The sequence below is a fragment of the Salminus brasiliensis genome, chromosome 19, assembly GCF_030463535.1.
Source record: "Salminus brasiliensis chromosome 19, fSalBra1.hap2, whole genome shotgun sequence".
Taxonomy (NCBI): Eukaryota; Metazoa; Chordata; class Actinopteri; order Characiformes; family Bryconidae; genus Salminus; species Salminus brasiliensis.
The window spans coordinates 21,177,035-21,193,009 of NC_132896.1; the positions used below are offsets into that span (position 1 = coordinate 21,177,035).

Here is a 15,975-nt window from a genome sequence, read left to right on the forward strand (position 1 = left end):
CTAATCGTGTCTAGGAGAAATAATGAGACGAGAGGTGGAGACAATTCTTTCCTCTGGGAAGTGACTTGTACATTTGTTGTAGCCTACCACACACCTCAAATACTAAGATTCCACACCCAGGCTCAGTAAGCTGCCCCTGTGGGACCCTTAAGCAAGACCCTTCACCCTCTCTGCTCCCCGGGCGCTGGAGTTGGTGCCCACTGCTCTGGGTGTGAGTGTGCTCACTGCCCCTAGTTCACTAGTGTGTGTAGGTGTGTGTGTTTGTTCACTACCACAGATGGGTAAAATGCAGAGGACACATTTCGCTGTACATAGTGCAGTGACAAATATGTGCACCTTTTTTGTACAAATAGGAAAAGGTGATATGGATACAGTCAAATCAAAGCATTGGCAATCTGTTTTAACATAAATTGTTTATTTAAACATAACTTTTATTTGATCATTTTGATTGGCCACATCTGATGATAAGAAAAGACATTTGCTCATTATCCATTGTGATAAAACAGTAATGTGGACTTTTGTTTTTGTAATGTTTCATTGTTTTTTTAACACTGAGTTAAAACACATGGAAAACACCTACATTAAATACATGTTATCTAATTTCTGAAATTGGTGTCTGAAGCATACAAACAACTTGCAGCAAGAGCTAGCCTGGCTAAAGTACAGTCTCTGTATGGCGTTGTTAGTTGTGACAGTGTCACAACTAAGCTTCCCCAAAGCAAAGAATGAGAGACATTGCCTGGAATTCTGCAATAATTTGTTTTCCTCAGGTTACTTTATTTTTTAAAAAATTACTCTTGCTTTTAAAATTATGGACTGAAAACAAAAGAGGTTATGGCCTGCTGTCCTGCACTGCCATTTTAAGTAACATTTTAAAAATGTTCAGACCAATCCCATTGTGACAAGAAGTCCGAACGTGTTGTGCTTTTAGGCCATTTTGTCACTTTCTTCCAAACAGTGAGACAGCACTTTATAAATCCCTTTTGCAATGCTTTCACAGTTTTGCTTGGGGTGAGGTTTTTTCTCCCACACAGACCTAGTGCGCCAGCTTACTTGTTTCAAGCTCGTACAAAGTCCTGGCAGGCAAGAAGTGTCGGAGCATGGACAGATAACGTCTAGTGTAAGAGCGTTTATGCAGTCTTATTCATAGTGCTGCCATAATAGTCTTCTAAAGCGAAAAAAGATGAGTGCTAAATGCTTCTGATGTTTTCCGAGCCACGAGATGAAAGTAACAGGAAGTGAGGTTTTAAGCGTATGTTCAGTGCATCAGAGAGTGTGCTTTGATCCACCATCTCCCTCAGCCTGGCCCTTCATATTGCTAATACACAGGAATACTTCTAAGAACTTGCAAAGCAGAAAATGTATTGGAAGAAGATTCTGATGTCACAGACTGCATTGTTAATGGTAAAGGGACCATAGAAGCATGAGAGGTGAATACCAAGGTGTGATCTGACTATGTCTTTGATTTGGGGCTTCGCTCAGCCGTTTGTCTTTTCAGATGAAATTATGTATGATCTTATATTGAGTTCAGATAGGCTACTTCATTAAACAGTATTAATGCAACAATAATAATTGATGCACTATACAATATAACAGCTAGTTGTCAAAACATTGTGAGGTATACAAAGCATAATTAGAATGGATAGAATGAATACCATGCTACATAACATCGACATGTATAGACAGATGTCATATGCTGTTGGGTGCTTTCATGACAGATGCAATATGAGTGTCAACTTACTGTTACCTTAATGGTAACTGTCAAAACAGATGCTTCAATTGTTGATGCATCAACAGTTTGTCACATACAAATGTAAAGTTATGACTGTTATGATTATTGATAATGATAACCTGACACTGTTTACTGTACATAATGTCCACAACACAGGACAGCCTATGACATGTTTATGGCACAATTGTGCCAGCGGCTGGATTAATATGTAGGGCTAAAGCCCAGGGCCTGAGGATACACAGGGTCCATTGTTTGATTAGTGAGGAGTAAAAAGGTTGGTAGCTTTAGATTAAAGGTAGCATTAAAGTGTTTCTTCAGCATCTAACCTGAATCAAAAGAGATAATTGGTGAAACTGTCAGATGAAATTATGAAATTATCACCTGTCAAATTCTTAAATGTTGTAGATACAGACTGCCATCACTGGCAATACGTTAGATGTAAAAAAAAAAAAAAAAAACTGGCAGCGACAAGCTGTAAGAAAAGAGACCTAACATGTAGCAAAAAATAGCCTGGATTTACATTATTGGGAAGACAGCTACAGCTAGTGAGGGTTCAAATGTAGTACTAGGTCTTAACTTGAGATCGTTAATTGTAAAAGTCATGCCTAAAACATTTAGAAAGTTTTATTAATACTAATATGAATTTATAAGATTTTATCAAATTTATTTGCATGTTCCACAAATGCAAATCAGTATTCTATAGTGGATAACACAAACAAACTAATTAATCAACTTAACTTAGCAGACTAACATTATGGCTACCTTGCCTATAGCTTGACAACAGCTAAACACAATGTTGTTAACAGAGGAATTGGAGTTTCCACAGCTTCAGCGCACTGTTTGGTCTTCATCTGGACCTGGTCAAGTCTGTGATTACACTTATCTGAAATGCAAAAAGAAACAAAATGTTTAAACTGATTATCAAAGTTCTTTATATAACCATTGTCTTTAGTTTATTAGAACTTGCTGTGTTTCAAAGTGTTTTAACTAAAATAAGTTCATATAAAGAGTCATGTGTCTGTTAGAGGCAGAGGAAAAACATTTCTGTGTTTCTCAAACTTTTCATTACATTCTTTCACTATAAATAATTACACGCATTGAAACATTTTATGCCTTTTTTATTGAACAGGGAATTGTTAAACCAACACAGAGGTCTTTAAAGCCATATAAATGTAATTAATGGAGCAAGCCTTTGCATAGACAAAAAAAAAACCCTGATTGAAAACAGTCCCACATCTCCAATTATAGAGCAATATAAGTCAGTGAAATATAACACTGCAGTTTATGTACAAGGCACTTCAGCACAGCCTTTAAGAACTGCTTTAAAAATGTTGATTTCCAAAGTTCCATTAGGAAGTGTGGCATTTTATTTAGTTCTGTGCGCTGAGATTTATGCATATATAAAAAGCCAAATTACAGTGCCAGTACTATAAGTATGCCTGTAACATAAGATGACTATACACATGCAAAGTACTGTATATCTCTAAATCTATATTACCTATACAGATTTATAACAATGCCTCTCATCCATGGTAGATTACAAGATAAACCGAACAAGGTGATGCATAGTAGAAGCCAAGCAGACTGCTAATTTATGGAGCAGTCTACCAACACTAATAATTGATTTCTTAACTGAAGAGCAGTAAAAAGACATTTTACTTCTCTCCTGAGCACCAAATTTATGGAAAACAAAGAAACAGACAATCATTGAGTGTCACAAATTGATGATCAAGGTTGTGATAATACACTGTGACAAAATCTTGATGTAAAGTGGTATTGTAATAAATATACCACTTAATCTGCTATTTTAATCGCCAGGCATCACAACCAACCCAGCTGGTGTCATATAGGACACTCCCAGGCTTCTCAGTAGCAATGATAAGGAGAAAGTAATCATCATTCTTTATTTAGATTGTGTTCATGATACAGTGGGAATATTTAATTCTGAAGCCAGTAATGTGAACCATTATGCTACTCAATTACCAGCATTGTGCTGGGTCAATTGAAAAAAATTGGTTTGATCATACACAAAAACACACATAATAAAGCTCCATGTGAGCAGCACAGCTAGTTCGCTTTCTCAGACCCTTCCCAGCATACGTGCAATCCACCAGTTGCAGGGCATCACAATCTGACAGATGACTCTGCCGCCCTGATACCAGTACGGGTACGGCCAGTAGCCCATCAGGGGCTCATGGTAGCGGCGGCAGAAGCGGTAGCCGCGTCGACAGTACTGGCAGCAGTAGCCTTGCTCGTCCAGGGTGCTGTCCAGCTGAAGTCCATTTTCAGTCTGTGAAAGACACAGGGTGAAAGGGTCAGCCAGGAGAGCAAACAAAAAACAGCTCACATGCTCCCTAATAAAGCCGCAATGAATGATTGACAGATTGATTTTAGGGAAAGCGAAATCAGCTTTAAAAAAAAAAAGAAAAAAAAGAGAAGTGGTTACAGGGCGGTGAACAGACCCATGAGAAAGTCCTAAAATATTCAGACATCACAGTGATCAGAATAGCATTCAAAGTAGACGGCCTCCCTGTGAAGTGTTGGGAGTAGGAAGCATGATATAATACCCTTGACCTTTCCATTATGACGGAGGTGGGCTCATGCTACTGCTGTGCCTCTGATCCATGCGGCCCTTAGTGCCGCTACCTGCTCATCTTCAACCAGAGGGAGTTTGACACTGCCAGCCACTCAGATAATTACACTATTTCTTTCATCTCTACCCTCCCACTCCTGCAGGCCCATTCCAGGTATGCCAGGCTGAGTCCAAGTACCTTGTCATTTGAGTATATAAATGAAAGGTACCCTCCCACCACCACATGCGCACACATACACCAATACCCACACCCACACACGGCCAAGCCCCCTGCCTTGACCTTGGCGTAACGTAGATGGCACATTCCTAAAGCAATTAGCACAGTAATGATCGCCTAACAAGGATCCCGTTTATTTGCTCTCCTGGTCAGGATGTGAATTTGTAGAAGGGGCTAAATGAAAGCTGGGCAAAAGGTAAATTGGGTAGAATTAATGGCCCTTGGCCTTCTCCATTGTGATGGCGAGTGTGTGCCCTCTCCAGATTACCTAGGGCTGAGTGCCATGCCTTTGATCAGGCAGCTGCGCTGAGATGGATTCGGAGAAGTGCCACTTAACTCTATCGCGCTCTCCTAACTGTAAGAGCAGATAGCACCCTCCACACTCGACACTGTTTCGTCTGACTGCATTTCAATCTCCGGCAGCCAAGGGCTCCTCCGAGACAGTGGCGCTATTTGTCTGATTAAAAACCACTGTTGTACAGCCAATCATAGCCTTCGATCTGTGAGGGAAGCTCAGAAGATGCATCCGCCATAACGCAAATAATGCAAATGAGCATGCAGAAGCAAGATGGTTATGAGAAGACTGTCTTGTCTGAAAGGAAATTACAGGATAATCATACAGTAAACAAGCCTGGATATATGAAAGCATAGTACGACATATGTTTCCTTTTCAGGATCAAGCGTTATAAACAGAGTAGAAGAATGTAGTAGTATTCCATAATAAATGTATTGGACTTCTGATATTGCATGACCAGTCATAGGAGGGTTTTGATGAATTAAGTTATTCGTGTAATTCAACAAAAGTAAATTGATTGGTCAAAATGATGCTTCCCACACATTTGCACAAGCTTCTCTCTGGAATCTTGTACAATTGAACTATTGCAGACATGTTCCACTTCTCCAGCTGTAATCTAGATATTACTGCACTTCCGTCTCTGGCTTTTATTAGTGCCATTTAACTCGGAAAGAGGATGGGCAATTGTGCTCCCTCGGACTCAGATCCCTCAGATGGAAAAGTGGCATCACTTAGGATTTGAACTCACATACAGTACTATCAGCCCTAGGTGACAATACTCATACTACAACATGTTAACAGTAATCTGTATGTTGTTAATTCAAAGCATGCCTTTAAAAAGACAAAAAGCAATATATTGTGATTCTGATTTTAATTTAATTCTGATTTTGTGCATTACAAATGATCATGTTTTTGTAGCAGATACAGACATAAGCTTTATCTTAACATTCCTTCAACGCACTGTTCATGGTAAATCTGTGTACATTAAGTATGACTTTAAACAAAATATTTCTCTCAATCGTAAAAAAGAGCCCTAAAATAAACAAGACTTGGGTTGGGTCAGAAAAGGGTCATTCATTTGTTACTGCATTCACAATTAATTTCTTATTTTTTTAATGCATGTTTATCAGTGTGACAACAGAGAGATCTTTTTTTTTTTAAATGAGCGATAACAAAATGTATCAAATGTCAGAGAGACATGTGAAATGATCATGGCCACTTAACTGTAATCTCTAATTGCAGTTTTAGCATGAAAATCCTAATCCGTGCACCTCATAACTAGGCCTACGCTAATCATATGCAGTTCTCCAGACAATAATCACATCTTTCCATTAGGAACATCCAGAAGTACAGCACCTCTCATTGGAATATCATGTGGCCTTGTATTTATAGCACAAGTCTCAGTAAAAGGTAATTGGTGACATGTCCCACTGCTCTCTCATGCACAATAGAGTCGGTGTGATTCACATCACGTCCAAGTCTTTGCAAGCCCACTAAACAATGATGAATAGTCTGAAAATTACGTTTTGCTAATGATAGGGACTACAGTAAGAGAAAGCGGGGCGATGCCTATCCCGTTTGATTTATTACTCTGACAAATGCATGTAGGCAATTACTGATTCATAATGTTTGTCAGGTTTAGGGTCTTCAGTGTTGAGCAAGAATTCATTATGGGATGAGCACAAAGGCTGTCAGAGCAGAGGTGATAATTTTATCAGGCCTGCACAGAAAGCCCCCAGCAGAAAAAAAGAGGAGTACGTATTTGGGTTTAAATGAAATGTGATTACGCAGTGCAGACAATAAATCGTACTGTTCCTTTGAGGTAAATGAATCAAGATGATCTCGTAAAAAATGTTTAAAAAGCCTGATTCAATCACTTCATGTTTGAAACATCTCAGAGGAGTAGACAGCACTGATAATTTTCGTATCTTCAGAATAGTAACTTTATAGGGACAGAAAAAAATCCTGAACATTCTGTAAAAAGATTTATTTAATTAAGCAATTCAAATGTAGTCATTTTAAACCATTCGCTCACCATTCGCTCACACATTGGCTCAGGAGACCTGTCAGTTTCAAATTACGTCAAAATTGAAAAAAAGAATAGCCATCAACGGCCAGAGTCTGAAAGAGCACACTTGGTTGTGCTCTCTGGGGGTGGGTGGATGGCGCTCTCTCTCCTCATCACTCTTAAAGTGATGTTGGCTGGCACAGGTGTCTGTTAGCTGGTGTGGTGGACCTGGGTACTGTGCGTTTTGACCGTGTGTGTCGGCTGCTCTGCAATGCTGGATCAGCATTGCATGTATCGCAGTTGTGTTAAATTATTACCCTCCTAGTGTCAGGAGCATTGCTAGTGGTAGGGCGAGATACAAATGGTGGGTTAACTGGAAGTAGCAAATTTGGAGAAAAAGGGAAAATGTAATTGAAAAAAGGAAGAGAGTTGTTTCCCCTGAATGCAATGATTTGCTTTTTTGGGTTACACATTGAGCACTGTGTTCATTTGCATTTCTTAAAATCCAGACATGAAGCAATGGCAATTGATGTGAGTGGAATATTTAGTTGGTTATTCATTATAATACAGCATAACATGCTGCCACTTCTTGAATTTGCACACCTCAGAGATACAAACCGTTACACAGGTGAATCTCAAACATGTGTTAAGCTTCATTCCGTCCAATCAATATGTCAACCACATGCTACTCTCTTGTCGATGCTTACTAAATCATGTATGCTTTCATGCATGAAATAATCAGTTCTTTGTGCCCATGGATTTTAGCGCAGACGTGGAAGGAACTCTGTTATCTATAGTTGATTCACTGTTTGGTTGAGTGCTCTCCAGCGACTCCTTGACAATGCAGTGTATGCTGTGAGTACCCATCAGTGTAATCCTGCTTGATACTCAGGCAGTAGTGTTTAATCAGCGATCTGAAAACCCCAGCAGCTCGAGTCAGGATGCCGGGTCACAACGTGTCCCATCAGCAACCACGGCAAGCTCCATCAGGAGCATGCATGCAAGTCCAAGGGCTGACTGGACTCTGGCCCAATCATTAGAGAGCTTATCCTTAGAATGTAGGTCAAGGACCATGATGCAATTTCTCAGCACCGCTGGATGATGGTTATCCAGTTTGAAAGAAATCCAGAGCTGTGCTGGCGCGCCGCGCATCAGCATGGCAGCGGTGGGGAAAGGTCAGCCTTGTATATCTCCGGCCTTCTGTCACAGGAACTTTGATGATTATTTATAAAACGTCCATGATGGGTATAGGCCCATTGCTTTAAAAAAACATCTGAATTTCCTGCGACCCCCCACGGCAGCCTGAAGGCCAGTGGCTCAGGGGACGAAAGGCAGAAGCCTGTGCAGCACGGAAAGGTCTAGAATATCTGACTTCCCACCGGTATCGACATGACTCCAGACTCCAATTACCAGGAGCCACATCCCCTCTGACGCGCACAAAGGCCTTTGTTATCACTCGGCCCACAAACACAACCTGCCTGTGTCTGGCCTTGGAATTGGCTGCACTGGTATGTATTACCCAGTTGATAGAAGCAGAGGTATTTCAAAAGAAGAAGTGGGTTTCATCTCTGGGTTTGCTTTAATTATGCGAAACATTGAGGCTCTGGCAATTGGACGAGGCAAGCAGGCGAAGCATTCCTGGGCCTCTACAGATAAATGTGTCTTTTTATTGAGGCTCTTTTTGTTGCTTTCACTTTTGTCCCTAGTCATAGCATAGAAGTCCGTTGTGGGGGTGTTGTACTTTTGGTATGTGTGATGCGTTAGTGCCTTTGGAAGCATTTCTGTATATACCACGCATATAGAAATGAAGGTTAGTTTCAGATTGGACATCCGCTTGCTTTTAAACGAAACAAATTGACTGTTTTACCACTCAATTCTTCATGCCATGATAATTAAGGCATGGTTAATAAATTGATCTGTTCGTTAATGAGTGACCTTGGGAGGCTCCCTTTGTACATCTCTGGCCACATTAGAGAGAGAAAAAAAAGATGAAGCAAGAAAGGTTCTTGCAAAGGCTTTAGGGAACTTTGCTTCCTTTGAAGGCTAAATATCCCTCTCCATTAAGTGCCAGACACTAAGGGAGTCTTAAGTGAACTGGCCTGATTTAAGCAGATATATAGAGCAATTCCAATGCCCTGTGGTCCACACAGTCTGTTTTGAGTTGGAATGGGGGCTCCAATTAATGAACGATTTATATGAAGGAAAAAAAAAATCAAGCATATCCAGTTCAGTGGTCTGAGCACGTCTCTTCCTACAGTGCCTCAAGCCTTGTACTTACATAGTCATTTACTGGCAATTGGTCCATGACGTCCCTAGCCTGACGTGCTCCCCTAGCCTGCACCTCTGGGGCGTGGTGCATATCCTGCACATCGTCCACATCATGGAACTCTGCATCTGGAACACAGCAGGACGCAGACAGGAGAAGGAGATGTGTGTCTAAAACTGACATAGTCTACTACACTGCTAGTATAAATTCAGTGCCTCGTGGAAATATGGTTTGTTGCTGTCCTTGGGCTCTGCTTCAATTCCCTGGTTCAACAAAACTCTTCTGTAATATCCTTATGGGGAAAAGTTAGTAGAAATATTAGGTTAGTAGATCAACCATATCAACTGGAGATAAGCATATTCAGGTCCTCATAAGCATTTTCCAAGTCTATGCTAAATAGGTCAGTTTAATGCTTTCATGTGAACTAATGAACTATATTAAAACATAGAATATTAAAGTAAACTAAGATGAGACCTTTGAAGAACCTCCTCCTAGTAATTCCACTGTGCACCATGAACATTGATGAGCTTATCTCTTGCTGTTTGATTGGAACTTGATGAATAAAAGCCACACAGTGGCAAGAGAAAACATGATAAGTGAACAGAAGCTTGAAGCAGATGCCATCATCTTGCATTCCTTCAAGTTTTCTTTGAATCACTGCTTATGATATTGGTTCCCTATAGAATATCCACAGATGCTCACATTGGGCCTCTTTCACCAATCTCTTCCTAAGAATTGTCTTGAATTTAGTCTGAAGAAACATCCTAGAAAAAAGTCTACATCAAATGCATGCTCTTATAACAATGAATTCTACTGTCTTAAAAAAAGAACAAATCCCCAAAAAAGTAAACATTGGGGAATGTCAAAATATTCATAAGATTTGTCAGAAGTGGGTTTTATGAAGAAACTTTTTAAGAAGGGTTATGAAATAAGGTGCACTGCAAACAAACTATCTGAGTTAAACTGATTCTCACTGGTTAGGGTTAGGATAAGGACCAGTAATATTTAGGGTTAGGGTTATATATAAGGGTTAGATGTTATGTTTAGGATAAGCACAGGCATCTTAAAACAAAATGTTATAAATGGCAAGATTTAGCATGACCTGTCCTTATCCCTCAGAATACAAAATAGCTTATAGATCATGAAAAAAACTGTATAACATTGTTAGGGTATTTAATTTTAAGTTTCTGTTAATTACTATTCAATCAGTATAAATACTATGCATCTCTCAGTCTAGTTCAGCACATGCAACCACAATCATGGGGAAGACTTGACAGTTGTCCAGGAGACAATCATCAACACCTTCTAAAAGAAGGGCAAGCCACAGAAGGTCAGGGCTGAAAAGGCTGGCTGTTCGCCGTATCAAAGCATCTTAATGGAAAGTTGTCTGGAGGGGGGGGGGGGGGGGGGGGTGTATGGTAGGTACATGAGCAACAGGTTCTTTCAGCTTCCTATAAAGGCTATGCTGAACATAAAGCTAGCTGGCCGAAGAGTTCTGCCCAGAAAAGGTACCTGTAAGAGGTGATGGGTGAATCCAGTGGATGGGCAGATCCTGACAGATCTCCCAGATCTTGGAGTTGAGCAGGAATGCTCTGTTAGCGATGGGCTGCTCAGCAGGGATCCACACATGAGAGTCCACCACCTGCATGTCCACTTCCCCAGTCTCATCCACCTGTGGACAGGACATACATTACACTCAGCCTCAGCCCCCACACTCAATCTCCATAAGCCTGGTCTGGACACAGCTGTGGACTGTGCTTCACATCTTTACCCTGCATTACACCATTTATGTCCACTGGGAGTGAAAAGACTAACAGCTAGCCGTGGCTGCAATATACCATTTGACCTCTCTCGCAGACCATAGCACTTTTCTCTTTTTCTTTTTAACTCAGACTCTTCCTATCCTTGTCCTTTTCTGCAGGTAGAAGTGGGTTTGCATTTTAATTGTAAAGGCAACTTGAGGGATAGGAGACGACTTTAAAATGACTTTAACTGTGTTCCGTTGGTGCATTAAGGTCTGATGTATTGCGCCTACTGACAAAGTGAAGTGGCCTATAGCATGATCCCTCTGCACCCCTCCCTTTTAGCCCTCTATGCAGACTGAGCACCATTAACATGTTTAATTTGTTGATACTGTAGTTCATAAACTATTATTGCTTAATGATAGGGAAGGCACACCATTTAACATCTAATAGAGATATATCAACCGCTTTGGCTAATGTAATCTCATGAAATATTTGTTTGCTTTTGCCTGTGCATATGTAAATAAAACACAAAACAAACTCTTTCCAATCCCTTGTTAATTAGCAGCGAGAACAGAGGAAAGACTCACTTGACAAATGTTTTTACAAGGTGATTTTCTCCCAGTCTAAAGCTTAATTGCACATTAGTTAAGCTTGATGTAGAATCCTGGGGCTATAGTTTGAGCTACTACCATTTATATTAGGTTGCATTCCCCTTTTCTTAGTTCTCTTTTTCATCCTGCTGTTCGTGCTTTATTAGAAGTAATTTTCAGTGCCTTGTCTTGTTTGTTGTGAAGTGACACCGCACTGACCTGTGGCGAGGTAAAATCCACACCAGTTCCGCCTGATTAAAAGCAGCATCAACTCTGCAGCTCCCTTTGACACAGTTTTCTGACTCTTAAACCCCCCCTCTCCCATCCTCACCCCCACCCCTCCGACATTACACTAAACTAATGATGACTCGGAGGACAGACTATGCCGGCGCAGCAAAGGCTGCTGTTTTAGGCTGAAATTAAAACCAGGGCCGCCAGCACACACAGCCCCCTTTTTAATTGGCCCTCTTAACTGCTCAAGCAAAGCATGTCTCCCTCACAAGTAAATAGAGGTTAGGCCACTGATCCAGCAACAAGACTTTTACTGCATATTTGAGAAATTACACCAATAAACTCAAGGGGAGAATGTGTCTCAGGACTTACAAAGGTCATTGCAGAGGCAAAAAGAAGCAATAAACATGCTGGTCTACATGTAGCCAGAATACATAATGAATATGCTCTGATGGCAAATACACCATCATAATCGATTGTTGTAGTCTTTTGCCAGGTATGCCAGAAAGTTTCATTTACAGTACTGTGCCTCGGGCTCGCTCACTTGGCAGTTAATGACATTTCACTTCACGTCCTCTAGATCATACCACAATCATATGGTCAGTTTATTAGATAGAGCAGCCCAGCACTCATTGGCCAATTTATCATGTACACATATCATGTTACTGACTACAGCCCATCTGATGTATGTACAATGCATCAGTCGTTCTCTATACCATTTAGTCAGTGCAAAGGGAAATGATGGCCCCTGCTCAGCACAGCAGTGATGGCAACAACATGGTACTGCCTGCCTTTTAGCGATAACACCACACTTGTTACTGTGTGTTTTGCAGGTACAAGTGTAGAGCAGTGTTGCTTACAAATTTCTGTGATGTCTTTTGGTCCGATTTGAACCATGTCAAGAACCATCTCAAAATCACCAGCATATTCAAGTTTCCAAGATGCATTTTGCTCCTGTACCTTATTTCAAACAGAAGTCACTCTGAATAAAAGCGCCACCAAATGCCATAGAATGCTTTCCTGGCATGCAATGCAGCAAAAGTATAAAATGTTTACAAGCTGCTGTCGTGGTCCTGCATACTGTATACGCTGTGTTAATGGAGAGGAAGTGAATAAGAAATGGATTGGAAAGGAAACTTATCCTGAGACACTGGGCTGTGCTGGAAAGAGGGCCGCGATTTCATCGGCTGTGTTTAGGCGGTGGGTGACTGGAGGGAAGCTCAGGGATTACCTCTTTCATCATTTCCTTGGCTGAATAAATTGGTAATTGTAAAAATACTGGCAACAAACCATTCATGTTTGTCACCTGGATGTACTCAGGGGGTGCTTTATTTCCTTATCAGCTGTGTGCAGTTTCTCCTCAGCCTGCATTGTTTTGCAGCAAGCTGCAATGAGGCAGTGCAGTCGCGGCGCGCTCTCGCATGCCCTGCGGCTGGCCTGCACTTGGAGCTAATAATGCTGGAGTTAACCCCTACACGCTTTCCATGTTCACTGCTTCTTTCTTATTCCTTCCCCCCTCTCTTCCATTCCCCTCATTCCTCCCTGGTAGCACACTGACAACGGATTCTTTCACATAACTGAAAAGGTTTAGAAGGAAAAGGAATGTAAACCAAACCTGGGTTAATTTTCCTTCTCGCAGACAGTTTATAGAATGAATGCATTCTGACAGTGAGTTGAGTCTGTGGCCTGACTGAAACAAAAGATCATGACTCCGAATCTGTTCCAGGTGTGAGAGATGTGTATTAGTAGTCAGTGCAGCTTGCTGTAATCCTGCAGGATGCGTCCATGTCCACCCCCCCACCCCCCAGTCTCCTCTGCTGGCCCCCTCTGATTGATTTCACATCTGTGAAATAAGGCTCAACTGAAAAGTCTAATTAGGTTTCACAATGTGCGAAAAGAGGAAAATGGCAGCGACATATGGTGGCTGCTTCGCAATTAGTATCTGTAAACATGGATTAGACATTAAAAATAGGAGGCGGAGGAATTGCAGCCTGTTTTTTGTCTATAATACACCTTCTGTTCATAAAGTCAAAGAGGATATTTAAGGCTTGAGATGACAATAGATCTGCTTATCTCCACTGCCGCATGGGAAGGTGCAAGAGATAAATCGTGTCTCGCGTTCATTCACTCTGGTAAACATGAACCATGAGACAGCTAAGGCTAAACCCATATCTGAAAGAGACTCCAACACATAGCACATTACCTGTTATTTTTGGTGACACCAATAAATTGGGCGTTTGATTGAAAGAATTTGGGCCATCACTTTTGCCGAAGCATCACAGACAGCCATCAGAGCCAGAGAAGAGAGATGAATCACTTCAACCCTGAGTCAAGTGAAATTTACGGAGCAAACATCTTCAAATACCATTTTAATGGCTTACCTTTCCGAAGGACCTCACTCTCTCCTTAAGGCTATTTGGGCTGAGCCTTCAGAGGAGATGATTAAAAATTAATATTAGATCAGGATTGACGGCAAACACCATTTGATGTGCGCCACAAAGGGGTTATGGGTTTGTGGACTTTCTGATGGTTTCACGGACACTGGAGACCCAAGTTTATACTTTTGTGGAAAATGCTGGAGGCAAGATGAGAGGCAAAGGGTGGGGGCGGAGGGAGAGTTGGAGGGAAGATGAGAGAAGGGGGGTGATAGAGGCTGGAGTAAATTTCATTCTGAAGCCCTTACATCTCTTTTCTGCTGATTCTGTTGCAAAATTCATGATGTTTTTCTGTCTTTAGAAGCACTTCACTAGAAGGTATGCTTCTGGACAAGGCAAGCTTTGGCATACCTTCAGCTCTGTGTCCTTCAGCTCCACCTCAGCCAGTTTGGGCAGTTCCTTGGTCTGGGTCCGGATGTAGCATCGTTGGTGTTTGGTGAACCGGATACCAGTGATTCCCTTAACGCCATACAGTAAAGCAAAAACATAAAGTCGATGTGCATTATATTAATGTATGCAAAGCATATAGGTAGACAATCTCTCTCTGATATAAAAGACAAGTGTTTTGTATTTTACTAAATAAACATCATTATACCAAAATAAATCTACTGTTATTTAATGACTGTAATTTTATATTCATTTTACAGGTACATGGCTTAAAGTGCGACTCAGCAGACTTTTGTCAGATTTTTGAATTTGAAAGAGACAATTTTCTATCTACTGTGAAGTCAGCCTTACAGAAGGTAATCAAGGGCCTACACAAGTAAAGAGCTTGTCCTGAAGACCAATCAGAGCCTGCCCTACAGAAATCATGGATTTTCATTTAAAAAGAAAACAAAATGTAAGGCATCTTAAACATTTCTGAACCAGTACACTGCAAGCTCTCCCATGTGCCTACAAAATAAATAAACAAATAAATAAATAGCATAACTTGATTACATTTTCATGATCCAAGGTTGATCACATTCCTATCTGGATTAGTTAGAACATGATCACGTCTATGCAGCCATTACACGTGCTGCGTCTAGTCACATTTCAATGTCTCCAAAATTATTACACTGAAATGGACAATTGCAACTCTCCTCCCGATGCTGCTCATATCTCGGTTAAACCATATGTTCACAACACGCGCTGAAAGAATATTTATCTGAGATCATTAGTAAGTGGGGGGAAATAAGCAAAGTGCGATCAAGCTCCCTAAAAAGTGCACTACTTATGCCTAAAATTATTGTGATTAATTGCTGTTCAATTTTCTATAATGGCACGCTGCTTCACAGAGGAAGGGACAATCTTCTGATGCTATGCAATGATTGCTGTGCCTGGTCAACCAGAAAATGAAGGAGAGACACTTCATTACAGGGATAAGAAATGGGGAAAGGATGTGACTTGTGATGAAATCCATTTTTTCCATTAGACTTATTAAAGGCGTGTACGCACAGGAACAGCTTTATATTGAATAGTTGTGTAATTTTAGAGACATGATGTTCCAGTTGTTGGAGAAGGTTAAAGAGCACTGTCCCAGTCACTGCAATGCCACCTACATGCTTTCCCCGCTTGCACCCATCACAGCCAGAAGGATGATGTCCTGTGGTGTGTTAAATATTTAACGGAGAACATCATATTAGAGTGCATTTCAGATTTATTATCTCTCTCTGAAATGATGAGAAAGCTGAACATTTTAAGAAACATCTTTATTTCTCATCTGCCTGAGCTTAAAAATATGGCAAAATCCTAACTTGAGGTAAAACCACTTGCCACCCAAATATGTCGTCTGCCCACCAGTTTCTAAATGCTGTTTGGGCAATTGTATTGTCCACAGCTCACTTCCATTCTCTTTCTGCACCTCCAGCTCTCTGTTCCACT

At 40.9% G+C, this 15,975-nt stretch overlaps 1 protein-coding gene across 2 annotated transcripts in view; it reads right to left on the minus strand.

Moving 5' to 3' along the window:
• Nucleotides 1-443: 443 nt before the first annotated feature.
• The window catches only part of tnmd (tenomodulin), a 49,198-nt gene continuing 33,666 nt past the window's right edge, over nucleotides 444-15,975 (minus strand). Inside the window, exons 4-8 of one of the 2 annotated variants that reach the window (XM_072663404.1) lie at nucleotides 14,464-14,571; nucleotides 10,624-10,783; nucleotides 9,124-9,239; nucleotides 3,772-4,022; nucleotides 444-2,615 (exon numbers count right to left, since the gene is read on the minus strand). In XM_072663404.1, coding sequence (XP_072519505.1) covers nucleotides 3,813-4,022; nucleotides 9,124-9,239; nucleotides 10,624-10,783; nucleotides 14,464-14,571 — 594 coding nt within the window. In that variant the 3' untranslated portion in view covers nucleotides 444-2,615; nucleotides 3,772-3,812. Of the gene's footprint in view, nucleotides 2,616-2,833; nucleotides 4,023-9,123; nucleotides 9,240-10,623; nucleotides 10,784-14,463; nucleotides 14,572-15,975 lie in introns of those variants that run through there. The other variant, XM_072663403.1, reaches the window with a different exon arrangement.